At 40.6% G+C, this 26,677-nt stretch overlaps 1 protein-coding gene across 1 annotated transcript in view; it reads left to right on the top strand.

The window, feature by feature from the left end:
• The window catches only part of LOC139320491 (uncharacterized), a 177,414-nt gene extending 153,101 nt beyond the window's left edge, over positions 1 to 24,313 (top strand). Inside the window, exons 13-16 of the mRNA XM_070948836.1 lie at positions 1,407 to 1,490; positions 9,800 to 9,924; positions 23,324 to 23,414; positions 24,250 to 24,313. Coding sequence (XP_070804937.1) covers positions 1,407 to 1,490; positions 9,800 to 9,906 — 191 coding nt within the window. The 3' untranslated portion in view covers positions 9,907 to 9,924; positions 23,324 to 23,414; positions 24,250 to 24,313. The remainder of the gene's footprint in view (positions 1 to 1,406; positions 1,491 to 9,799; positions 9,925 to 23,323; positions 23,415 to 24,249) is intronic.
• The last annotated feature ends 2,364 nt before the right edge of the window (positions 24,314 to 26,677 follow it).

Raw genomic sequence — 26,677 nt, 5'->3', positions numbered from 1 at the left:
TGTTGGTTCTACTTAAACATATTTTTAAATAACTTATTCCATTTTCTCCATTCAAAGCAATATAACACATCTAAATGTATTTACATAATTTAATTATATAGGATTTGGTTATTGAGAATTGGTTTATGCATACTAGTCTTCATTCCAAGATTTGTATTTTCTATTTTAACAAGGCATTTTGTTTGTTGGATTTATCATCTACAATATATTTTTATCCATTTTTATTTTTCTAAGAAAGAAATGTTGGAAAGAAATTATATAAAGTCTCTTGGGATTTTATTACCTGTCCACCAAGAGAATAAATTTGATAACAGAACAGAACCATATTTTGTATGATGAGAGAAGCTAGTAAAAGAAAAATCAGTTTTAAAATGATCCAAATACTGCCAGGGACTACAGAGCAAACAGTTCCTGAAAAAAATGTTTATACATAGCTAGTATATTACTGAGGCTTGAAAAACTATTGAAGAATAACATTCTATCAAAATAACTACATGCTAATATTGTTCATTTTATCTTTAAATTATAAATAAAATAATGCATTTACTTTTCTCTCCCAAGAGTTAGACTAATGTCCCAAGACTTTCCAATTAAACTTAATTGGCTTTTTGAAACTATTAAGACATAAATTACAAGACTGCACTAGTTCACCTTTCCACCACACCCTAATCTTTAATATTTGAAACCTGGAGGAGGAAGTGAGTTTACCTGTAAAATACAGTACTGTAAACTTGCTAAGGAATCAATCGTAATCAGATAATAGACATGATGGGGAAAAGTGCTCTACTGATTTATTGATTGTTACATAAAGTTGTACGCTACCAAATCATCAGACTCACAGTAGTTTACAGTTGGTGGAGAAAAAGTTTGCCAATCAATAGCATATCTTTCTGGCAACCATTGAAAATTTTGTGGACATAAATGTATCCTGGTGGTATTACTTCTGGTAATACACCCTAAAATACATGTTTCAGAGAAAGGGATGAATATGCATCCCACCTTATCCAAGTCCTATCACTCTCCTGGCACATCATTGGACTGGAGCCCAAAGCTTTGTTAACTTTTCACTGGATATTTTCCTTCTCATTGACTTCAGTGAAAGGAGATAATGAAGCTTTGCTTCTTGTGGCTAGAAAATAAATTTTAAGATCCTGAATCTAGGTATTGAGCTCATTCTTTTGTAAACTGCTCTGAACTGTTGATTGAAAATCAGAGTGCCTTGAGTGATCTGAAAAAATGGGAGTAGGAATTATAATTACCGATACTTCTTATCTCTGCTTCTGTAGAATATCCTGCAAAATTAAAACTCTATAAATGAGGTATGAACACACTTAAATAGAATCTTTCTAAAAATCCAATTTTATTGTTCCACTTGAGGAAGCAATAATCTGTCTCATTTTATATAGATCTGCCAAGTGGTCCTCATGTATATCGTCTGGAAGATCTTGCTTATACAAGAAGTGGAGACAAAGGCAACACAGCAAATATAGGTATTTGTCAATCCTATTTTAAAAAAGAACTTCTAATTAAAAATACACATAAGTATTATGCTGTAATTATTCTTTCTGTAGTTATAACTGTGATTCCAAAGCGATGTAAGAAAATGATAAAATATTTTTTTAAATGTACTAGTTCGTGTTTTTGTTACTTTTCATAATAAAAGGTTTGATGGTTGGGTTTTAGTTGTCCTCTGGGTCCCACTTTTCATTTCTCTTTTTTAAAAAGTTTAAACATAAAGAGAAACATTTATACTCAAAGTAGTTAAAAGATTGCCTAACTTAACATTCTTCACTACTCATAAAATACTTCTCATCTTCTCTGAGCCAAACGTAACGTAATTTTGTGGATAATGTCATGCAGTTTTCTTGGCAACTGTATGAAATAATCACTGCCTTATCGTTTGACTTCCTAATTCAGACTGCACCCCTGATCTTCCATTCAAGTACTAACAAAACCCAATCCTGTTTAGCCAAACAAGATCAGTCAGGTGCTATCCTAAGATCACACAACCCACATACTAAAATCACCTAATTCCTATTTGTAATCACATATGATCACAATGAATTGAGTTCAGTAGCCAGGAATAGGACCTTCTTGGTGACAGTGTCTCATTATGAAAACATCTTTCAAAAGAACTATAATGCTGTCTTGTTTTAAAAGAGAGTTAAAGTCATGCCCCTTATCCAGATATTTGTAGGGCATCAACTGTTCTACAATCAGGCTGTTTTTCATACTGTATTTCAAATTTATGTTTTTTAGAATATGTGTTTGTTATTGTTCCATTTGATTGATTGTAATAAATCAGCTAGTCCTTTTGCATACTGATTTGGTCTCTTTCATTGTACAAACATGCAGTACAATAATTCATAAAAATGAATTGGAGAAAATGAAATATTTACACGATCCTTTCATCATGAAATATTATTTAACAATTCAAAATGTATTTTCTATTGCTGTGGAAATTAACAAAATTATTTGTAAAATGCTTTCGTTTGTTTGCATTTTAGTCTTCATAGATAATGTTACTGTTGCATGGGAGATTGTAACATTTCCCATTTTCCACTGTTCCCATTGCTGGGTCTTTCTTTTCTAAGGTAACAAGAGGGCTGCCTTTCCACTCTAGGAGATACTTTGCACTCATTACCGTGCTTCCCTGAAAATAAGACCCTGTCTTATATTTTTTTGAACCCTGAAATAAGTGCTTGGCCTTATTGTCATGCACTCAAAAGCCAGATTGGGCTTATTATCAGGGGGTGTCTTATTTTGGGGGAAGCAGGGTATTATTTCTCAGTATTTGTGAAATAGTGATCTATTGACAACTTTTTTTACTAGTCCTAATATCAGGAAGGCTTGAAAGGCATCAAATAAAATATATCTCTTTTCCTAATACAGGTAGTCCTCGGGTTAAGATGGCAATTGGGAGTGTGCATGCCATCACTAAGTGATGTCATATAGCACAATATCATTAACTGCATTATTTAGCAACATTTAGCAGCAGTCCCAGTTGCCATTGTAACCCTAAAACCAAATAAATTGTTAAGCAGGTGGGAGTCCCAAGCAATAAGCACAGAAGAATGTGTGGGTTGTGGGGGCCAGAGGTCAGCTACAGAGATACAGAGTGTGGGCAAGTCAGTGAGGGCTGCAGGTGGGTGTTATAGAGCATGGGTGGGGCCCTAAGCGAGATGGTTGCTATGGGTGAACATGTCTATGGAATGTAGATGAGTGTAGAAGCTACACTGTGTAAGATTCTTGGGATCTTGCACCCTGTAGTCGTACTCCTTGGGAGAAAAAGTGACGGGAGTGACTCAGCTTTCCTGCCAGCTTCCTCACTGAGTTTGCTTGTGGAAAGCTACCAGGAAATGTCACAAATTGTGATCATATGACTATGGGACTCTGTAAACCTTATAAGTGCAAGATGGTTGCAAAGTGCCTGAATCATAATCACATTATCACTGGATGGTATGAGTACCATTTATAAGTATTACTCATTCACATCATTGTAACTTTGAATGGTCACTGAACAAGTAATGCCTACAGTGTTGCATTAATTGCTAAGATTATTTTTAGGTACAGTAAATACGATCGTGGCCATCTCTGATAATCTCTTGTTACATACAGTAGTTTATACACTGCTCAAACAACTAAAGGGAACACAAAACTACTGTATGTAACGAACAAAGTATTTAATAAGGCTATTTCATTCATTCAGATCTCGGATGTCTTCTGCTTGTGTTCTCTTTATTTTTTTGAGCAGTATATTTTAACATTCATAATATATTTTGGCTTTTTGTGGATTTGTTTTGTTTTTTGCTGGTTATTGTTTTTAATTGTTTTAACATGTATGTCACCAAGATTTACTGAAACAATTGAGGTAAATTATTAATTAAACAAATACTACCATGTTTCTCCGAAAATAAGACAGGGTCTTATTTTCTTTTGACCCCCAAAATATGGCCTTGGCCTTATTATCGGGGGTCTTATTATTTTTGAGGTAGAGGAGGCCCCTAAACCTCAGCCCGAGGCAGGGTGACTGGTGCTGGAGCGCTGACCAGTTGCTTCGCCGGTGCCATTCAGGCCGCTACCTCCAGCAATCGTGGCAGTTTTTTCTTGCTTCCCGTGCAAACAGCACGATGTGAGGAGGTGAGGTGGGGAGGTGAAGGGGGGGAACATGCTCCATGTGCTCCACATGCACCTGCCATCCACGCGGAATGGCCTCGCGGAGGCTACTCCTGCAAACCCTAGCTTGCGCGCCCCTTCTCCTAGTGGCAGACGCAAATAAACTCTTGCCAGCCCTAGACCTGTCAACCTGGGACTGGGGGAAGGAGGACTGGCACTGGAGCTCAGAGCAGTGGCTGGTGCAGGCTCTCTGCGCAGCCATGAAGCGGGATCGGTGTGGCCAGTTCTTGCCCGCAGCATTGCTGGCGAAGATCAGGTCAGAGCCACTGCTGCTGCCACCCAAGATCAGCAGGCCAGATTCGGTGAGCTGGACGCACCACTGCCACTCGGAAGAAGAGAGGAGGCATTGCGAGAAAGCCCATTTTTCACGTTCTTTTTTTCCGGGCAGCGGCAGCGCGTTCAGCTCCACAAATCTGGCTTTCCAATCTCGGGTGGTGAGGGGAAGTGGCAGGTGGGGAGGGGTGGGGCAGCGGAGAAGCATGACGCATGGAGCAAGAGGAGGATCCCCTTGCTGTCTCTTCTCCCACCCCTCGCCAGGCATGGCAGGAGCTGGAAGTCAGGTAAGACATGCATCTCACTTCTCTGCCATGTCTTACCTGACTTCCAGCTCCTGTCTGGCAAGGGGTGGGAGAAGAGACAGCAAGGGGAGCCCCGTCTCGCTACATGCGTCTCATTTCTCCACCGCCCCACCCCTCCCCACCTGCCCGTCCCTCTCACCGGCCAAGATCAGAAAGCCAGATTCGGGGAGCTGAACACGCTGCCGCCATGTGGGAGGAGAAGAATGTGAGAAATGGGCTCTCTCGCAGCGCCTCCTCCCTCTTCTTCCCCCGAATGGCAGCTGTGCGTCCAGCTCACCGAATCTGGCCTGCTGATCGTGGGCAGCAGCAGCAGCGGCTCTGACCCAATCCTCACAGGCAAGAACTGGCCACGCCGATCCCACTTCATGGCTGCGCAGACAGCCTGCACCGGCCACTGCTCAGAGTGAAAGAGGCGGTGGTGAGGCATCTCCTCAAGAAGCCTTCCCTGGACCCGGCTGTGTTAGCCAAATATCGTCCTGTCTCCAACCTTCGCTTTGTTGCGAAGGTTGTTGAGAGTGTGATTGCACGACAGTTTCCACAATACCTGGAGGAAACATCTTATCTAGATCCATTCCAGTCGGGCTTCAGGCCCGGGTACAGCACGGAAACGGCATTGGTCGCATTGGTAGATGATCTCTGGGGGGCTCGGGACAGGGGTTGCTCCTCTGTTCTGGTCCTGTTAGACCTCTCAGCGTCTTTTGATACCATCGACCATGGTATCATGCTGCACCGGTTGGAAGAGTTGGGGGTGGGAGGCACTGTACTACGGTGGTTCTCCTTTCTCTTGGACTGGTCGCAGTTTGTGTTGGCAGTTTGTGTTGGCAGGGGGGCAGAGGTCGACCTCGAGACGCCTCATATGTGGGGTGCCTCAGGGGTCGGTTCTCTCGCCCCTTCACATTTATGTGAAGCCGCTGGGTGAGATCATCTGTGGCTTCGGGGTGAAGTACCACCAGTACGCTGACGACACCCAGCTATACATCTCCATCCTGGGCCACCCCAATGATGCCCTTGAAGTGATGTCCCAGTGCCTGGAGGCCGTGCGGATCTGGATGGGGAGGAACAGACTCAAGCTCAACCCATCCAAGACTGAGTGGCTGTGGTTCCCAGCATCCCAATATAGTCAGTTGACCCAATCACTGACTATTGGAGGTGAGTCGTTGGCCCCCATGGAGAGGGCTCGCAACTTGGACATCCTCCTGGATACACAGCTGTCCTTGGAGGAACATCTGATGGCTGTGGCCAGGGGGACTTTTTATCAGGTTCGCCAGATCCGCCAGTTGCGGCCTTCCTCGATCAGGATTCCTTGTGCACAGTCACTCATGCCCTCGTCACCTCTCGCCTGGACTACGGCAATGCTCTCTACATAGGGCTCCCCTTGAAGAGCACCAGGAGACTTCAGCTGGTCCAGAATGCGGCCGCGCGGGTAGTGACGGGAGCTGCATGGCGCTCCCACATAACACCTCTCCTGCGTGAGCTGCACTGGCTCCCAGTGGTCTTCCGGGTGCACTTCAAGGTGTTGATTATCACCTTTGAAGCGCTCCATGGCATAGAACCTGGATACCTTCGAGACTGTCTGCTGCCATCAATGACCTCCCACCGACCGGTGCGCTCCCACAGAGAGGGCTTTCTCAGGGTGCCATCGGCCAAGCAATGTAGGGCCCAAGGGGAGGGCCTTCTCTGTGGGGGCACCTGCTCTCTGGAATCAACTGCCCCCAGAGATACGAAGAATTCAAGACCTCGGTGCCTTCCGCAGTGCCCTGAAGACCTTCCTTTTTCAGCTAGCCGGACTGGCTTAATGCTTTTTAAATGTTTTTAATATGTTTCGTTACTGTTTTTTAACTTTGGGGCCAAATTTATATATATCTTTTAAATTGTTTTTAATGTTTGTATCTATGTTTTTTACTTTGGCTGTACACCGCCCTGAGTCCTTCGGGAAAAGGGCGGTCTATAAATTTGATAATAAATAAAAAAGAGCTCCTGCGCCAGTCCCCCTCCCCTCCCCCTAGTCCCAGGTCGACAGGGCTAGGGCTGGCAAGAGATTTTTTGTGGCCATTCTTTGCAGCCACCACTAAGAGAAGGGGCATGCGAGCTAGGGTTTGCAGGAGCAGCCTCCGCGAAGCTGTTCCGCATGGATGGCAGGTGCATGTGGAGCGCGTGGGGCATATTCCCCCTCCCTTTCCCCCCCTCTCCAGCTTCACCTCACATTGTGTTGTTTGTGCGGCAGTTGCCCATGTGTCTAAGTATTTGGAGGGTTATTTTCAGGGGGGCTTATTTTAGCGCATGCACTTGAAAGCCCAATTGGGCTTATTATCCAGACAGATCCTACCCTGTTTCCCCCAAAATAAGACATCACCTGATAATAAGCCCAATGGGGCTTTTTTTTTTTTTTGGTGTAAATATTTTTTATTTATTTTTTCAAATTTAAACATAAAAACATAACTTTCAAGAGCAAAAATCTCGATCCGGTCATAGATGGTTACCATGCTTACATTCCTTTTACAAGCTCAATTCACAATTTCCATTACATCTTTTATAAATAAACAAAAAAAGATAAAAAAGAAATTCAAAACTTAAGAAAAAACCAATTTTACCTCAAATTTAACATTTTCATCTATATAAATCCATTATATCTATCCAAAATTAGTTTCAAATTCACTTTCACTCATTTTTACATCTGCATAACAATTCTAAACATATCTTTATTCTTCTTTACCTTATATCTTATAACAAGTCATATTAAAATAATTTTTACAATATTCTAACCTCTTGTTAAGTGTTTACCTTACAATTTTATCACCATATATTCTTAGTTTCAATTCAAATACCACTCCATTTTTATTATATTTTATAAAACAACATTTTGTCTAATTTTAATCCTTTGACCCTTATCCTCAAATCAGTTTACCTTAGTTTTTTTTTTCTCCCAGTTTACATATTACACAGATTTCTCACAAAGGCATATTTTATTTACTCCAATTTCTAATATATTTTCGACTATATCTCCCTCTAATATTTAACTATCTTCCAGCTTGTTCTATTTGATTAATTCTCAGCTTGATCCCCTCCAAAACACCAACTATTTAGTTGATTTCAGAATAGTTCCTCAATCTCCTCCAACTCTCCTCCTATTTGTTTGACTGTTTTCAGCATTTTGTGGGCTGATTTCCAGCATAGTCTCCTCCTTAACTCCCTCCATTGTTTGGCTGATTTCCAGCATAGTCTCCTCCAACCCTCCTCCTATTTGTTTGGCTGTTTCCAGCATTTTGAATTAATTTCCAACGTATTTCCACCAAGTCTCAAACTCTTATCTAGTTGGTATCCATCCCACACATTTTAACTGTAATATAATTATCTGTTTTATATCATTTTTCCATCCTGCTCTTTCAATTTAAACCTCAGTATATTTCATAATGGTCATCATTTCCAACTTGTATTACCTTAATTCAAGATTAATCACTAGCATCTATGTATCTTGTATTTTGTTCAATCAATCCTTATTCATCAGTTTAACATTTGTTTGCAAATTAAAATTAAAACGTATTACATCAAACAGTACATTTTCTTAAAATTTTCCTGCCTCAAAATATATTCTTCTTTATTATTTTTATCCCCTTGATATCATCCACTATTTTAATAGCCACCTCTTATTTTCTATTTTTATTATTTCACAACCCTTCCTGTTTTTATCCAAAAATCATATATACCTAGGCTTTTAAACTTTATCATATATACATAGGCTTTTAAACTTTACATTTCAGTTAGTCACATTTAAATTTATCCACTTTAATTCTTCTTTTTCTTCCTTTTCCTCTCCAAAGTGCTGTATTTCAAGGTTCATCAATTCAAAGTAAAGAATTTCTGTATGTCCCTTTAAAACTTTTTAAATGTCTGATCCAAGCGTAGTGCATCAGCTTCCTGTCTTTGTTAACTACGCCACACCTAGTTTTGTCAGTCTCCATTGTTAAAATCCAAAATGTTCTTTCTTTCTTCTTTTTTCTTTCTTAAAATCATCTGGGACAGAGTAGGAATCTCCAAAATCCTTATATCCAATATTAATTTCAAGTAATCCAAAGTAAAAAGCCAATTAACATGTTTCTTTTCCACCCAGAAAGGGAAATCTCTTCAATCCACTTCCCTGCTTAATCACTGCAGACTCCATGGTTATTTTGTAGCCATCCATCTGTCTATCTTCATTAGCTTCATTTTCTTTTAGAGGCATTAATTCTCAGGAATATCCATTTCTCCTCTCCACTCCAGTTAAAGGCACAGTCAAATTTCAGAGATTTATTAATACCAAATCATCCAGTTTAAGTTTATTGCAACAAAATTCAATTTGGGTCTTTTACCCATTTTTTTTTTCTTTTCAATCTTTAAGCCCCGCAGTCCAGCAGCCGCTTTTAATTTTGGGGTCTTATTTTCCAAGAATTCCAAATAGGTACGTTATATTGCCTGGGTTGGTGTCACTCACCCGGCTTCTTGATTTTTGCTCTTTCTTCATCTTCTTCCTCCAGCACAATCCTTGTTCCCGGTTGCCGCGGTTTCAGGGCAGTCGCCATGGCTGCCGTTCTGCTGCCGCTGACATGAAGGAGAAGCCTCCGGCCCCGAGGAACCTGCCCGTTCCTCTCGGCCGCCCAAGGCGTTCCTTCTTGTCCCCCTGTCCCTACAAGACAGGGGAGGTCCGCAGACCTATCGGCAGCAGCTTAGCAGAGGGGATTTGGCAGAGCTCAGCGGAGCTCGCCATTTCCCCGTCTGTGTCCCCGCAGTGCCAACCGGAAGTCAAGCCCAATTGGGCTTTTGAGTGCATGGCAATAAGGCCAAGTGCTTATTTCAGGGTTCAAAAAAATATAAGACAGGGTCTTATTTTCAGGGAAACACAATAGTTTCAGGAAAACACGGAAGTTGGTGCTTCAGAGATATATAGGTTTACTCTTGAGTAGCTGAAGTTTAAAATAATGTGGACTGAATGATTTTTTTGTAAGAAAATTAACATTGTTTAGTGATCCATGCAGAATAACAAGTAACTGTGTTCTGTTTGTTTATAACAGGTGTCATAGCACGCCACCCCCCTTTACTACCCATACCTCAAGAAAACATTAACTGCTTTGGCTGTAGAAAATTATTTCCAGCATCTTTTAGAAAGAGAACGACCTGAAGAAATCTTGGTATCACGGTAGGCACTCATTTAATTCAAGTTTTCATGCAGTATTGTTTGATTATATTTAAAAGTTTTAGATTACATGAAAATCCTCGTGTAAACCAAGGGCTTAACAGTTTGGCAAATAGTATATTGTTCATGCATGTACATGTAAGGTCTTGCCTCTCCAATTTTCCCAAGAAAGCAGGACTCTTGAACCTGCAGTTGTTCCAAAAGGAGCTTTTATTGAAAGGTTTGTGATAATGAAATCTAGACAAGAACTGAAGCTTCTCACTTAAAATCAGCTATTTAAAGCAATGCTAACCAAACCCGTCCCACACTACATCATTGCAGGGAAACAGAAACTTCATATAGAGATTAACACAGTAATGCAAGAAACAGAAACAGAAACTTCATATACAGATCACTCCATTCCTCCCTCCTTCCTTCCACCAAAATGCCAGGGTCCCTGTAGAAATATCTGGGACCTAACATGCTGTCCTCCCTCCTAGAAAAACGGGAAGTCCACCTGAAAGAAAACAAAAGAGGGAAGGATTTATATTCCTTTCAGAAAGGAATATAAATGAAAGGAATATAAATCCTTCCATTTCCCACTATCCTGTCAGAGCTGAAGAAGCTTCTTGGATAAGAAGCAAAACATCTTCAAAGAAAAAACAAGAAAGTCCAGTTGCCTCCTTTGGTACAACCATGGCCTGGATGACTGAGAATCTCTACAGACTTTAAACAAGGATAATATTGAAAATATTTTAGGGTTTGGGTTGTATATGCTGTGTTACTATATTTATATTTATTTATGTTTATATTTAGTATAAAAACATATATACCCACATAATTTTCACCCACAGTATATATGGATAAGGATTTTATGTACCTATCATTCTGGAAGCAATATGGGCCATCCACAATAGAAGAGCTATGGGTATATAATTGAGAACTTGTCAATACATGGTTTTTTATAATGAATGAACTTTCTTGAGTCCAGATATACTTCCTAAAATATATCTTAAGAAGAGTATTAGAAATGCGGAAAAGCAGTCCCCGTCTCCAAACTCTGTGTTAAACCCTGGCTTAGGGCTGACACTGTTACTTAAAAATCAGACACTTCTTATGGGCTGGTAGAAAAGGAAAAAGTATCCCTTTTCTTCTCCTGTCCTGAAACATATATATTATCATAAATTCACAGGTAATGCTAAGCCACAATACATTTTATTTTTGCCATAGGAATATATTCAAACTAAGCCATTTATAACAGTGTTCTAAAAACCATAGATAAACAATTCTCATTTTTTCAAAGGCTGTCTGAAGGGTATCATATGCCTAGTGTCACTAACACACTCTTGAGAAATATGGCATCCACTTCAAAATTTGATCTCTCTCTTTTTCTCTCTCTGGGGTTTCTAAAAGAAACCAGATTGGAGAAAGCATAATAATAGCAATAGCTATTGAATGAACCACAGCAGTGGTGGGATTCAAATTTTTCCAGTACTGGTTCTGTGGGCATGGCCTGGTAGGAGGGGTCATGTGACTGAGTGGGCATGGCCAACTTGACATCACTCATGGTCATGCCCACTCAGTCACATGACACCCCCCAAGCCACGCTCACAGAACCCAGTAGGAAAAAAAAATCCAGCCTTTTTGAGAGCCACTAAGTGGCTGCAGCAGCTGGCTGGAGGCTGCCGAAAACTACCAGAGGTCTCGAACGTGCCAAAAAAGCTGCTGCAGTCACCATCCTGTCAAAGAACAGGGCAGCAACTGCAGCAGTTTTTTGGCGTGTTCAAGACCTCCAGTAGTTTTCGGCACAAGAAGCCTCCAGCCAGCCACTGTTGCCAGCTCGGTTCTGGCTGGCAAAGAGGTGGCAGCTGGGAGGAGAAGCCTGAAAAAAAGACGCGGCGGCTGCAGGCTTCTTGCAGCAAAAATTACTGACCTCCGGCTCCGCTTCTCCAATGCGCCACCCCCCACCTTGTTCTATACGTCAGCTGCGCAGGGGCACCTCATTGCCTGCTGCACTGCTCCACTCGGACTTCTGGCTGAGTGGGCATCAGCAAGGCAACTGGCAAGGTGATTAGCTGGGCTGCGTGGTGAAGGCAACATATAAAGGGTGGGGGTGGATGGGGCAAGCATCGAGAGGCTGGTAGGGGTGAGTGAGCATCAAGCGGCCAGAAGGGGCGAGCGAACGTCAAGCAGCTGGAAGGGGCGAGCAAGTGGCAACCGGGTGACTGGGAGGGGGGCATGGCCAGCCAGAAATCACTACTGGTTCAGCGACCCAGACCAAATTGTCACTACTGGTTCGCCCGAACCAGTGTGAACCAGCTGAAGCTAAGGAAAAAAAAACAAGACCAGTAAGAGCCGTAAGATTAAACAAGAACTAAGACCGGGCAAGGAAAACAGGAATGAACGATTTGAAATTAATCTCAGTAAATGTCAATGGATTAAACGATAGTAAAAAGAGGAAATTAACACTTACAAAGCTAGCAAAACAAAATATGGACATAATCTGCTTACAGGAGGTCCACATAAAAAAGGATGAGGGTAAATGTTTGGAGTACAAAAAATATGGTAAACTATTTACCTCATTAGCAGAGAAAAAAAAGAGAGGGGTAGCAATTTATGTTAAAAAAGGAATTGAAGCAGAATTGAAATATAATGATACAAAGGGAAGAACTCTTATGGTCGAAGTCACGAGAGATAACACTAAAATGTTATTAGTGGGCATTTATGCCCCAAATAAAAAACAAGGAGAATATTTCCAAAAGCTTCATGAACAATTAGGGAAAATGGAATATAACGAAATTTGCATGACAGGCGATTTCAATGGAATTGTAGATCCAGACAATGATCATAAAAGTAATAAAATGAATAAAAATAAAAGGGCAACTTTACCAAAAGCCTTTTTCGATTTAGTTGAGGAAATGAGTTTAATTGACATATGGCGAACCTTACACCCAAGTGAAAGATAGTATACATTCTATTCCAACCCGCAACAGATCACAATCCCTTGGAAATAAAATGGAGAAACATAAAGAGAAAGAAACAACAGAAATGGAGGCTCAATGTAAAACTATTGTGTGACAAAGAGTGTGTAGAAAAATTGAAAGGAGAAATAAAGACTTTTTTTTATAGAAAATGAGAACCAAGGGACATCCCGCGAAATAGTATGGGACACAATGAAGGCCTATCTAAGAGGGGTAATAATATCCTACACTGCGTATAAAAATAAATTAAAAAGGAAATCCCGGGAAGATCTCATTAAACATCTAGATGAAGCAGAAAGAAAACTCCAGGAAACGCCTGGAGATACTGTAGCAAAAGAAAATTGGCTGGTGTGGAGACATAAATTAAATATCCTAGATCAAGAGGAGCTAGCTCAAAAAATAAAAAGAACAAAACAGTACTACTTTGAGAACGCCAATAAGTCGGGTAGGTGGCTGGCCTATAAATTAAAAAAGGAAAATGAAAAAGGGACTATTCAGATACTAGAAGACGCTGAGGGAAATCTTTTAAACAAAGAAGAAGACGAATTAGAAAGAGTGAGAGAGTATTATGAATCCCTATACAAAGAAGAGGAGGCCTCGGAAGAAAAAATAGACCAATATTTGGCAAATGCGGAGCTCCCACAAATAACGGAGGAAGAGAAGGAGATGCTAAACGCTAAGATAACAATTGAAGAATTTAAAAAAGCCCTCTCCAAACTCAAAAACAACAAATCGCCAGGCCCGGATGGATTCCCAGGAGAAATATACAAAAAATTGGAAGAAATTCTACAACCCAAATTAATGGAAATTTTCAATGAGGTTTTGACGGGCTCAAAAATCCCTGATTCGTGGAGGGAAGCACGTGTTACACTGCTGCCGAAAGAAGGTGCCGACCTAAAAAAAATCCAAAATTACAGACCGATTTCGCTTCTAAACACTGATTACAAATTATTTATGTGTATAATGGCAGAAAGAACCAAAAAAATATTAAACAATTGGATTCACAAAGACCAAAATGGATTTCTCCCGGGGCGACAAATTAGGGATAATCTGAGAATTGTGTTAGATACTCTAGAATATTATGAAGAACACCCGGAAAAGCAGATGGCCTTAGTTTTCTTGGATGCCCAAAAGGCATTCGACAATTTAAATTGGAACTTCATGACCAAGCAAATTAAAATAATGGGATTTGGGCAAAACTTCGAAAAGATGATAAGGACTATTTACGACAATCAGAGGGCGAGCATTTTAGTAAATGGAGATAGGACAAGAACATTCCAAATTAAGAAGGGAGTAAGACAGGGCTGCCCCCTGTCACCGCTTTATTCATTCTGGCTTTAGAAGTTTTGCTACGAAAGATTAGAAATAACGAGGAAATCAAAGGCCTAAAAATCAGAAAAGAGATTTATAAAACGCAAGCTTTTGCGGATGACGTGGTGCTAATACTCGAAGACCCATTAATATCTGGACAAAAAGTATTAGAGGAATTGGGTAAATATGGAGAGATGGCTGGCTTTAAATTGAACAAATCTAAAACTAAAATATTAACTAAGAATGTAACTGAGACGCAAAAGAAAGAGATAGAAGGAACTTTGGGTCTACAGGTCATTCCAAAAATAAAATACTTAGGAATTTGGTTAACCAAAAGGTGTTCGTCTCTAAAAGAAGATAATTATATTCCATTAATTAATAAATTAAAACAAGATTTGGATAGATGGAAAAAGATTAAATTGTCACTTATAGGCAAAATTGCGGCAATTAAGATGAACATCCTCCCCAGGATCCTATTTCTATATCAAAATTTACCAGTGAATTTAGAGAAAAAAAATTTTTTAGAATTAAATAAGAACATTAGGGAATTTGTATGGGAGGGGAAAAAACCGAGGATCTCACTTAAAATCTTACAGGAAAAAAGGAATATGGGAGGATTCGGACTCCCGAATTGGGAAACGTATTACAGAGCAGCCAAGTTGATATGGATAAGGGAATGGATCACTTTGGAGAACAAGAGAATCCTAATGTTAGAAGGCCATGACTTACTAATGTTAGAAGGCCCCATGAGAGGGTGGCATGCGTATCTATGGGACAAAGATAAGAAAAAGAAAACCTACTTCCACAGACATAAAATTAGGGACTCCCTAATACAAACCTGGGCGGGGATTAGGCAGAGATATTATACAAAAGTCCCAAAATGGCTCTCCACGGTAGAGGCATTGATTTACCCCAATAGGTGGGGAATGGAGAAACTGTGCAGATACAAAGACATCGTCGACGGAGGGGGAAACCTTAAATCAAATGATGCCCTGAGAGACCAAGGTATAACCCTAGATTGGTGGACCTATCTGCAAATAAAATCAAGATACCAGAAAGATAAGGATGAGTATGGCTTACAATTAGGATACAACGGATTAGACAAAATTTTGATGGGACCAGGGAAAAAAGCTTTGGCTAAGCTATATAATTACTTATTAGATGAAGACAGGGATGAGGATACAATCAGAAACCAATTGAGAGTATGGGAGAGAAATATTGGGCACAGCTTAAATTTTAACGAATGGGAAGAGGCGTGGAACAAAAACTATAAATTAACTAGAGCAGCCACCTACAAGGAAACCCATTACAAAATGCTCCATAGGTGGCATTTAGCACCTGCGAGATTAGCAAAGATGTTCCCCAATGTGCACCCAAGTTGTTGGAAATGTGGCCATGGTCAGGGCACCTTCTTTCATATGTGGTGGACATGCCCCGAAGCAAAAAGATACTGGAGCAAAATTCAGAGATGGTTGAAAGACATAATTAAAGAAGAAATCGATTTGAATCCAGAAATATTTCTCCTGGGAATGGTAAAGAAAGGGTATGGAAAGGAAAAGGTCCACCTCCTAATACACATAACTACAACTGCCAGACTGGCGTATGCCCAATACTGGAAAAAGAAAGACCTACCACCAGACGACCTTATAATTAGCAAAATATTAGAGTGTGCAGAGATAAGTAAATTAACGCACGAGATAAATAATAATGAAAATTCAGATTATGATACTGTGTGGGGAAGATGGTATGAATGGATAAATGATAGAATCAAGGAAGGAGTAAAAGGTGTAGAAATTAAATAGAAATGTATAGTATAAATGACACCAGATATTTTTCATATACTTATGTACAAACACTGCGAAACCAATGTCAAACAGAATTGTTATTATATTTTATCTATTGTAAAAAATAAATAAATAAATAAAGTGTAAATAAAAAAAAAAAAAAAGAAACCGTCTATCTAGACCCGTGCCAGTCCGGCTTCAGGCCTGGGTACAGCACGGAAATGGCATTGGTCGCGTTGGATGATGATCTCTGGAGGGCTTGGGACAGGGGTTGCTTCTCTGTTCTGGTCCTATTAGATCTCTCAGCGGCTTTTGATACCATCGACCATGGTATCATGCTGCACCGGCTGGAGGGATTGGGGGTGGGAGGCACCGTGTTGCGGTGGTTCTCCTCCTATCTCTCCAACTGGTCACAGTCTGTGTTGGCAGGGGGGCAGAGGTCGACCTCGAGGTGCCTTGTTTGTGGGGTGCCACAAGGGTCGGTCCTCTCGCCACTCCTGTTCAACATTTATGTGAAGCCGCTGGGTGAGATCATCCATGGATTTGGGGTGCGATGCCATCTGTACGCTGATGACACTCAGCTGTACATCTCCTCCCCAAACCACCCCAACGATGCCCTTGAAGTGATGTCCCAGTGTCTGGAGGCCGTGCGGGTCTGGATGGGGAGGAACAGGCTTCGACTCAACCCTTCCAAGACTGAGTGGCTGTGGATGCCGGCATCCCGATATAGCCAGCTGGTGCCATTGCTGGCTATTGTGGGCGAGTCATTAACCCCCCCAGAGGGGGCTTGCAACTTGGGCGTCCTCCTGGACACACGGCTGTCTTTAGAAGAGCACATGACGGCCGTGGCCAGGGGGGCTTTTTATCAGGTTCACCTGATATGCCAGTTGCGCCCCTTTCTGAGTTGGGATTCCTTATGCACAATCACTCATGCTCTCGTAACTTCTCGTCTGGACTACGCCAACGCTCTCTACATGGGGCTCCCCTTGAGGAGCACCCGGAGGCTCCAATTGGTCCAGAATGCGGCCGCGCAGGTGATTACAGGAGCAACATGGCGCTCCCATATAACACCTCTCCTGCGTGAGCTGCACTGGCTCCCGGTGGTCTTCCGGGTGCGCTTCAAGGTGTTGGTTCTCACCTTTAAAGCACTCCATGGCTTAGGGCCAGGGTATTTACGAGACCGCCTTCTGCTACCGATAACCTCCCACCGGCCAATACGCTATCACAGAGAGGGCCTCCTCAGGGTGCCGTCGGTCAAGCAATGTCGGCTGGCAGCCCCCAGGGTGAGAGCCTTCTCTGTGGGAGCACAAGCCGGCCTGGCCTGAATAGGTTTTATGAGTTAGTTTTTTAATTGTATAGCTAGGGGTTTTAAATTGGGGCGGCCGTTTAATTTAATTTATTTTTAATTATCTTAACTTTTATATTGTGTGTTATTTTAATTCTCGGCTGTTCACTGCCCTGAGTCCCTTCGGGGAGAAGGGCGGGATATAAATTTAATAAATAAATAAATAAATAAGTTTCTTGTATAAATTAATTCTGCTGAATTGTTTATTTGTGTGCTGGTTTGATTGCTGTAAACTCTAACAATTCTTGCATAACATTTTATGAGATTGATGTTTAAGTTGTTATTTGTGAACTTGTTATTAGTCATTATTTCATCTATATGAGATTTGTGCATGAAATTGCCTAAAGTTATAAGAGTTCAAAAAAATATAAGATAGGGTTTTATTTTCGGGGAAACATGGTAATGAGTGCAAAGTATCTCCTAGAGTGGAAAGGCAGCCATTTTGTTACCTTAGAAAAGAAAGACCCAGAAATGGGAACAGTGGAAAATGGGAAATGTTATAATCTCCCATGCAACAGTAATATTATATTATTACTATAATAATAAAGACTAAAATGCAAACAAACATAAAGCATTTTACAAATAATTTTGTTAATTTCCACAGCAATAGAAAATACATTTTGAATTGTTAAATAACATTTCATGATGAAGAAGTGATTGTGTAAATATTTCATTTTCTCCAATTCATTGTTATGGATTATTGTACTGCATGTTTGTACAATGAAAGAGATCAAATCAGTATGCAAAAGTTATGGCTTTTCCTATTTTTTTTTCTTATTTTTAATAAAATTGATTTTTAAAATATATTTTATTTTAAAGGGGACAGCGGCAGCCTCTAGCATTGTCCGTGGAGCTAGCAGCAGCAGCAGCAGCAGCACCCAGGAATGCTTCTCCCTCTCCCTCCTGGCTGCTGGGTGATCCCATGTGAAGAAGGGAACTGCAGCTTTAGCAAAGGAATAAAAACTTGATTTTGCTGCTTCCCCTTGGCTAACGCCCAGAGAGGGAGAAGTTGCTCGATATTCCCCCCCCCCAGGGACCCCAAGGCCATCTGGCAGAGCCCGATGTTTCCACAGGGGAAAGGAAGGCTTTATCGGCGCAGGAGCGTCGCTCGGGCACATCCCTCACTGCCCGTCTCTGCCTGTTCTTGGCAGAGCAACTTCTCCCTCGTTGAACGTTAACCAAGGGGAAGCAGCAAAATCAGCAGCTGGGAGGGAGAGGGAGAAGGGGGCAGCGACAGCTGCTAGCATTGTCTGTAGAGCTAGCAGGAGTGGCAGCACACAGGAATGCTGCCACCTTCTCCCTCTCCCTCCCAGCTGCTGGGCGATCCCGTGTGAAGAAAGGAGCGGCAGCTTTAGCAAAGGAATAAAAACTCATTTTGCTGCTTCCCCTTGGCTAATGCCCAGTGAGGGAGAAGTTGCTTTGCCACAATCGGGTGGTGAGGGGTATGCCTGAGTGATGCTTCTGCGCCGATAAAACCTTACCTTCCCCTGTAGAAAGATCGGGGCCTTTTTACTTCATCCTAGGCCGAGAGGATGCTCCAGGTGCAGGTCGCCATTGAAGATATAGCAGCCCAGCTCTCAGCTTCTGCCAGCCCTCTGGGTGGCTGCTGCCCATTCACCCTCCCCTCCGCCTCGGATCCTGCTGCTCGCAATGGGGAATGCACTTTCAGGCCAGCCTAGTCAGCGGGTGGGTGAACAGGCAGCCCACTCTGTACCCCCCTCTCTGCTGTTGCCAATGGGCCCAGACCATGCCCTGGGCACCACAAGCTGGCGTAAATGTACCATGATGAAGCCCCCCCCCCCCCCGGAATGGACAGCGCAAAAGCAAGTTGTGCTTCGCTCTTGCACTCTTAGGTTTTGGCATTTGCTACCTGTCCCCCACGCTGACCCCCCTTGCCGCCACAGCACCTTTACCTTTAGGGAATTGCCTCAATGATTGTGCGGCAAGAGAAAAGGCAGCCACGTGTGCTGCCGCTGCCTTCTAGACTGGCCTTGGAAAAGCATACCCTCACAATTGGACTCTCTTTCTTCCAGTACTCGTGTGAGGAACCTGGAGCTTAGTGGCAACATATTGCATGCCTTAACAAGCCCACCGGTGGCCTCAGTGTGCCTTTCCTCCCCATGGCTCTAATTCTTTAAAATGTTGGGTTCTTGCACGAGCGCTGGGAGAAAGGAAGTCCAATTGTGAGGGCCAGTCCTAGAGGGAGACAGAGATCTTTCCTCCCCATGGCTCTAATTCTTAAAATTTTGGGAGGGTTGCGCACGTGGGGAAATGGGTGCCTGGAGCGAGAAGGGAACGCAGGCTGACTGGGCAGGAAAGTAGTACTAGACTTCCAGGGCTCATGTGGAAGAGCCGAGGTGGTGCAGTGGTTAGAGTACAGTACTGCAGCTACTTCAGCTGACTACTAGTTCAGCAGATCAGCGGATCAAATCTCACCTGCACAAGGTTGACTCAGCCTTCCATCCTTCTTAGGTGGGTAAAATGAGGACCCAGATTGTTGGGGGCAATATGCTATTTAGTATACTGTCTTTGGTGTAAGCCGCCCAGACTCCTCGGAGAGTAGGCGGTATAGAAATATGACTAATAATAATAATAATAGCAACAGCAATGGTTTGTAGCTTGTTAAGAAGGACCGCTCTGGCCAGCCATGTGTTTTCCAGCCCAGGCTGCTTGGAGTGAAAAGTATGCAATATGCTGCCGCTCCCAGGTTCCCTGTATGAGCACTGGAAGAAAATCGGCTGATGGTCGACTGCAGCCAGAGCTGGGCTTGAAGAAACAGCAGACGGACTTCAGGGTGCACAATCTACCCCTCAAGCTCCCAATGCCTGAACTGGCAAGCTGAAAGAGAGCAGGCTAGGCCACGGGGAAGGCAGCAAGCATGGCTTGGCCGCAGGGAAGGCAGACAAACAGACTAGGCCATGGGGAAGGCAGCGGGGAAGGAGGCAAGCATAGCGGGGCCAACCTGGGAGGTAGTTAGACGAGAAGCAAAGGAAGACTCACTAGGCAGAGATCAGTTGGGCCATGTGGTCGAGGCAAGCGAGGGAACCAGAGTCAACAGCAGCTATGCTGTGGGTGTGACTCTAGTCATTGCCAAGGCAGACGAGGTGCAATAAGGAGTGAGTGGGAAGGGCAGAGAGGGGAGGGGCCAGCCAGTGGTGGCATGTGCCAGTTTGGTGAACTGCACATAATCCTAACTACCGGTTTGCCCGAACCGGCAGCATCCTCTGTGTGAAGCTCTGTGAAGCGATATATAAGTCTAAGTGCTATTGCTATTGCTATTGCTAAAATCACTCTTTTCATTTTATTATTCTAATTACTGGAAAATAAGTATTCAACCTATGAGATGCCCTGTATCTTTCATAAGCTGGTTTTAAGGGGAAGGAATCCAGTTAGGGCAGATTAAGATAGATGATGGCAGCAATAAGATTCTAGAAGCTGCTCCAAGGCAAAGTGGGTCAGGATGTATGAAGTGGAAGCATGAGAGATTGGAGAGCTGAGACCTTCGAACAACTTTAACTTTATAGGCCTGACCCTCTGTTACTACAATAATCCTAAACTCCATCAGAAATGGGTATGGTATGTCCTTGGGTCTAAATATGAAGGTTTTCCATTATTAAATTAAGGTGTTTTCTAATAAATCTGAGAACATTCTAACATTTTATGTGAAATCTTCCACAACTGATTCAACCCTTCTCTAGTTATTTGTCATATTGCTGGATCATGAACAATAATGGTCAATGCTTTTTTTCAACCAGACAATTCAGAGATAAGAAAAAAGTAAAATCTTTCACTGCTATTATGAAAACTGTTCAAGTAAAATTAAAATGTTTGATTACAGTAAACTTTTATTTTAGTAATGAAACCATGGACTTTTTGTTCTTTTAATTATGATAGAGTAGTGTGAATAGAATTAGAAGAAACTTGCAAAAGAAAGAACACTTTTGTGTATGTCTTAAGAATTAGAAGGAATTATATTCACATGTTTTAAGCTTTCTGAAGCTTCTTATTAACAGTGATAAACACTGTTCCTAAAGGAACAAGAACAAATGGAAACAATTGTTCCATTGAACAAAGAGTTACATAAAAACATTAGTTGTAAAATGAAAAGATGGACATCATTCTTGTTTATTATCAGTATAATTTTTGTGTTTTTCAATTGCCAATTATATTAGATAACTTTTTAAATATAAAAATGTAACTCCTACTGTCTAAAGCCATTTTGAAAAACATGTGAACAGTTAGATCCGCTCTACTATCTGTTCCACAGTCAGCCAGTCTGTTTATGGAGAAGATATTGAAAGCCATAGCACATTTAACCTGAATTCATTTGTAATATTTCATGTGACTGGTTGCTATATAAATCTTTTTCTTCAACATGGGTAAATCAGACATCATTATTTCCACATATTCTTTTACAGAATGCTTAAAATTTTGCTTTAGGAACCACTCCAATGAAGTAAGACTACAGTTTTCTATCTATCATCAGTTAATAAGTCCCAAATGAGTTCATTATTTTTTTTTCCTAAAATGATAAATAAAGATTGTGTTATTAAAGTTGGTGAGTCACCATATAAAAAAAAAATCTAGGTAAATTAAATTTAAGTGAAGGCTTAATTCATTTAAAAATATTGTTTTTAAAATGGGAACTTAAGATACCATGAGAAGTAATTGAATCTGTGATGTTATACATAAGTAACTGTTAAATTAGAAGGATCTAGGCTGAAATAAATGAAGGAATAAATAAAGCCAAAGTATGGTTGTCAACTATCCTTTGTCACACCAAGGAAAAGATAGGATGATTCTGTTCAAAAGCAAATTATTTTCAGAGAGACACGAAATAATAGTGATGAGGACCAATATATCACCCTCGAAAAAAATCCAATATATCACCCTCTAGAAAAATCTGCTAAACCTGGTTATTCCAACACATTCCTAATTGGTGTTTCTAAATGTTCTCCATTTAGTGGCAGACATAAAATGATCAGCTACTAGTGACTTCATATTAACAAGATTAAATAGCAACATTGAAAAAAAAATAATGTAATGATTCAATAAACTTAGCAAACATGCTTTTCTATAGTTCTAAGGTAACAATTTATTCTAACACGTCCAATCATACCATAAATTATTTTTGAATCACAGAATGAAATATGTGGAAGATCATTTGGGTATCAGTCTCAGCAAGTAACCTGAACCCATTTTTCTATGTCTTGCACTCTTGTGTGCTAGAAAGCAGATTTGGGCTTTCTGTGTCACTGCCAAGTACTTAAAGAGTGCTGGCATAGACCTCATCTTCTCATCTTCAGACTCTCTTCCTAAAATTTAATTTCTAGTCCCCTGATCATTCTTGTTACCTTTAAATTTCTGAAAAGTTTCACAAAAGTTGAATCTCATTCAAGGTAAGTAGGTATTCCAGCGATGTTGTTTTTGCATTTCTGAGTTGTTGTCTTTTTTAAAATTCTCATCATCTTCTTTTATTTATTTATTTATTTATTTTTATTTTTATTAAATTTCTATACCGCCCTTCTCCCGAAGGACTCAGGGCCGTGAACAGCCACAAGATAAAACACATAAATACAAAAATTTAAAATAAATTAAAAACAAATTAAATAATTTGGCTGAATTTAAAATACCCCATAATTTAAAACAAATTAAAATTTACATTTAAAAAGGGGAGAAGATTTAGGCCAGGCGAGCTTGATGAAATAAAAAAGTCTTAAGCGCGTGACGGAAGTTGCACAGATCCGGGATCCTCCGTATCTCTGGGGGGAGCTCGTTCCAGATCGTAGGTGCGCCCACAGAGAAGTCTCTCCCCCTAGGGGCCGCCAGTCGACATTGTTTGGCCGATGGCACCCGGAGGAGCCCCTCTCTATGGGAGCATACTGGCCGGTGGGAGGCTATTGGTGGTAGCAGGCGGTCCCGTAGATAGATAAATAGATAAAGTATGGTATTATCCCGTAGATAAATAAATAGATAAAGTATGGTATTTTTTATCTTTATAGATATGACTTGCCAGGAATATATGGATTAAATTTTGTTCTAAAAAACTCTCTTGGTGGTGGTGGCACAGCATCTCTGAGAAGTGACCCACAAGTAGGTATCTATTTATAAAGAATCATTCAGCTGGTCTGTTCAGCAAAGCAAAGATTTCATAAACTGGCATCAGTTTCAAATACATGAGATTACATATATAGAGGGGTATAGAGAATACAGTCTCTGTATCCCAAAATTGGTTCTAGTTAATAGTATTTCACAAAACAAATCAATTAATCTTTAAGATACAACAGGTCAATTTATTGTTTCTTAGTAACATACTTGAAAAAGGGAATCTAGCTATTACTTTATGTTACATAGTTCGTTTTGTTGGTTATATATTATAATATTTTATATATTATATATTATAATATATAATATTATATATTATAATATCAGTGAGACATCAGTCTCATATAACTAATTCTAGCTCTAAAATTCAGAATTTATTATAGCCAACTTTCAAAGTGCCCTTTCTGCAGATTTCTTCTTTTTCCATATTGGCTTTTTGCAAATGAGGAATAAATGCAAGAGCAAAGTAAAGTCAGTATTTTAGCCATAGTGTGCTGAAATTTTAAATCTTTTGTTTGGTCATAACTTCCATGAATTTTTAAAAGTTCATTTTCTCTGTACTGATACAACTGAAGTCCATGCATGTTTATTATATGTATTATACAAGCCTATGCATGTTATACTAGAGGTAAATCCCAGATTTATAATGCAGGTATCTAAAGAAGCAATAAAAACCAGCAAGAAACACAATCTCATTCAGAAGTAGACTGTACTATTCTACAGAGGGTTGATGCTCAAATAATGACACATTATTTGAGAAAATTTCACTTTTCTCCTGGCTGAGTTAGAACTTCAAGTTTTTTTCCCTTTATTTCTTTTACAGGGCAAGGCATTTGGACAAATGCTACTCGACTTCAAGATTAAAAATGTTCCAGATTTAAAATCTTTGATAGAATAACATCATTGTTTATATTCCATTTTAAAATTGCAATATTTTAAATAAATTTAAAAAACCAAAAGTTTTGGTGATGTTTATCATCTAAGGATTTAACTGATTCCTAACGTTCAGATACAAGAATCTTCTGAGTAATGCCAGATCTGCTACTTTGTATATCACTGGTATTTCCTGTCTGCTGCATTCGATGATGAGCCTATTTATTTACTGTGAATATAATTAAGCAATAAATTATAGAATATTTTTCCAAGAGATAACTACTGCTCTCAAGTAAAAACTGTTTCTCTTCCTCTGCTGCTTGGTATTACAGATATAAAACTAGGAATAATGTGCATAATTACAACTATAATTATATATTCAAATTATATGGCTGCCCAGGATGAGCAACAGCTGTCCACAATAATAACAGAATACTACTGGTTTTGCTAAAATTAAATCTTATTACTATGGGGTCTAGATCTTGTTCTTGTGTTTATCTGGCATATTTTCTAATAACTACTTTCTTATGATAAACAAAGGCATTTCCTTTGTTTGCAAGCAGACATAAAATACTGAACAAAAAAGCTTGTTTAAGTAAAGCAGCTATTGGATTTAACAGAAGACCTATAGTATATACGTAAGGATGCGGTGGCTCAGTGGCTAGGATGCTGAGCTTGTCGATCGAAAGGTCGGCAGTTCAGCGGTTCAAACCCCTAGTGCCACGTAACAGGGTGAGCACCTGTTACTTGTCCCAGCTTCTGCCAACCTAGCTGTTCAAAAGCACATAAAAAATGCAAGTAGAAAAATAGGGACCACCTTTGGTGGAAAGGTAACAGCATTCCGTGCACCTTTGCCATTTAGTCATGACGGCCACATGACCATGGAGACATCTTCGGACAGCGCTGGCTCTTTGACTTTGAAACGAAGATGAGCACTGCCCCCTAGATTCAGGAACGACTAGCACATATGTGCGAGGGGAACTTTTACCTTTACTATAGTGTGTACAGGTAGTCCTCAATTTACAACAGTTCATTTAGTGACCATTTGAAGTTACAACGGCACTGAAAAAAATGACTTACGACCATTTTTCATACTTATGACCATTGCAGCATCCACGTGGTCATGCGATTTACATTTGCATGCTTGACAACTAACTTCCATTTATGCCAGTCGTAGTGACTCGGAGTCATGTGATCCCTTTTTGCGACCTTCTGACAAGCAAAGTCAATGGGGAAATCAGATTCACTTAACAACTGTGTTACTAATTTAAGAACTGCAGCGATTCACTTAACAAATGTGGTGAGAAAAATCATTAAGTACGGCAAAACTCACTTAACAAATTTCTCACTTAGCAACATAAATTTTGGCTTCAATTGTGGTCATAAATTGAAGACTACCTGTATAGTATTTTAAAATTTAAATTATGATAAATTATATAACGTTATAGCTCTGCAAAATTATTACATCTGTGGCCTCAGTTATTCTCATGTACAGTAATTAATAATGTAGCTTTCATGAGTATTTTTGTTTATATAGTATATAGATGTAGATATATAGAATGTGTAAACTATCATTTAATATCCTTAAACTCACATTCTAGCAAAATAATAATTAGGATTATCCAATACAGATTAGAGTCCTACGTGGAAAGTGAGATGACAAAGGTTCAAGTTGGTTTTTTAAAAACCCAAGAAAGAAGAAATAATATTGCTAATATACACTGAATAACAGAAAAGGCTAAAGAATACTAAATGTCAATATGTGCTTTTTTTGTTTAAAGAAAGGCCTTCAATTTGGTTGACCATATTAAGCTGTAGAATATCATTAGAAAAGTGGGTTCCCAAAGCATCTGTCTTCATAAAAAAACTATACTCAGGACAGATAATCTCATTGTGAACAGAACAGAACAGGATGCAATAGCAATAGCAATAGCAATGGCACACTTATATACTGCTTCATAGTGCTTTATACCCTCTCTAAGCAGTTTATAAAGTCAGCATATTGGCCCCAACAATCTAGTTGTTGAATAGGTGAGAATCAAGCTGGCAGTCGGCAGAATTAGCCTGTAATACTGCATTCTAACCAATGTACCACCTGTTGTGGTCCGCCAGCAGCCTGCGGAGCTGGCAGCAGAGTCAGACAGTGAGGAGGCTGGGGAGGGCCATGGGCCAGTCCTGGAGTCTGGGGAAGGCTCGGATGAGGGCTCTGCATCAGAGGCAGAGAAAGGGCCATCTGGGAAGTACGTGCTGCCTCCGGAGCCTCCAGAGTCAGACCTCAGCGAGGCAGAGGAACAGGGGGAGCCTGTTCCCAGTGCGCACATGCGCAGAGCTGCCAGAGTCAGACCTCAGCGAGGCAGAGCAACAGGGGGAGCCTATGC

This window comes from Pituophis catenifer, unplaced genomic scaffold (genome assembly GCF_029215685.1).
Source record: "Pituophis catenifer annectens isolate HBS135680 unplaced genomic scaffold, rPitCat1.0.hap2 SCAF_8, whole genome shotgun sequence".
NCBI classification, from domain to species: Eukaryota; Metazoa; Chordata; class Lepidosauria; order Squamata; family Colubridae; genus Pituophis; species Pituophis catenifer.
Note: the sequence above shows the minus strand (reverse complement) of the source record. Positions and strands in the feature narration are given on the sequence as shown.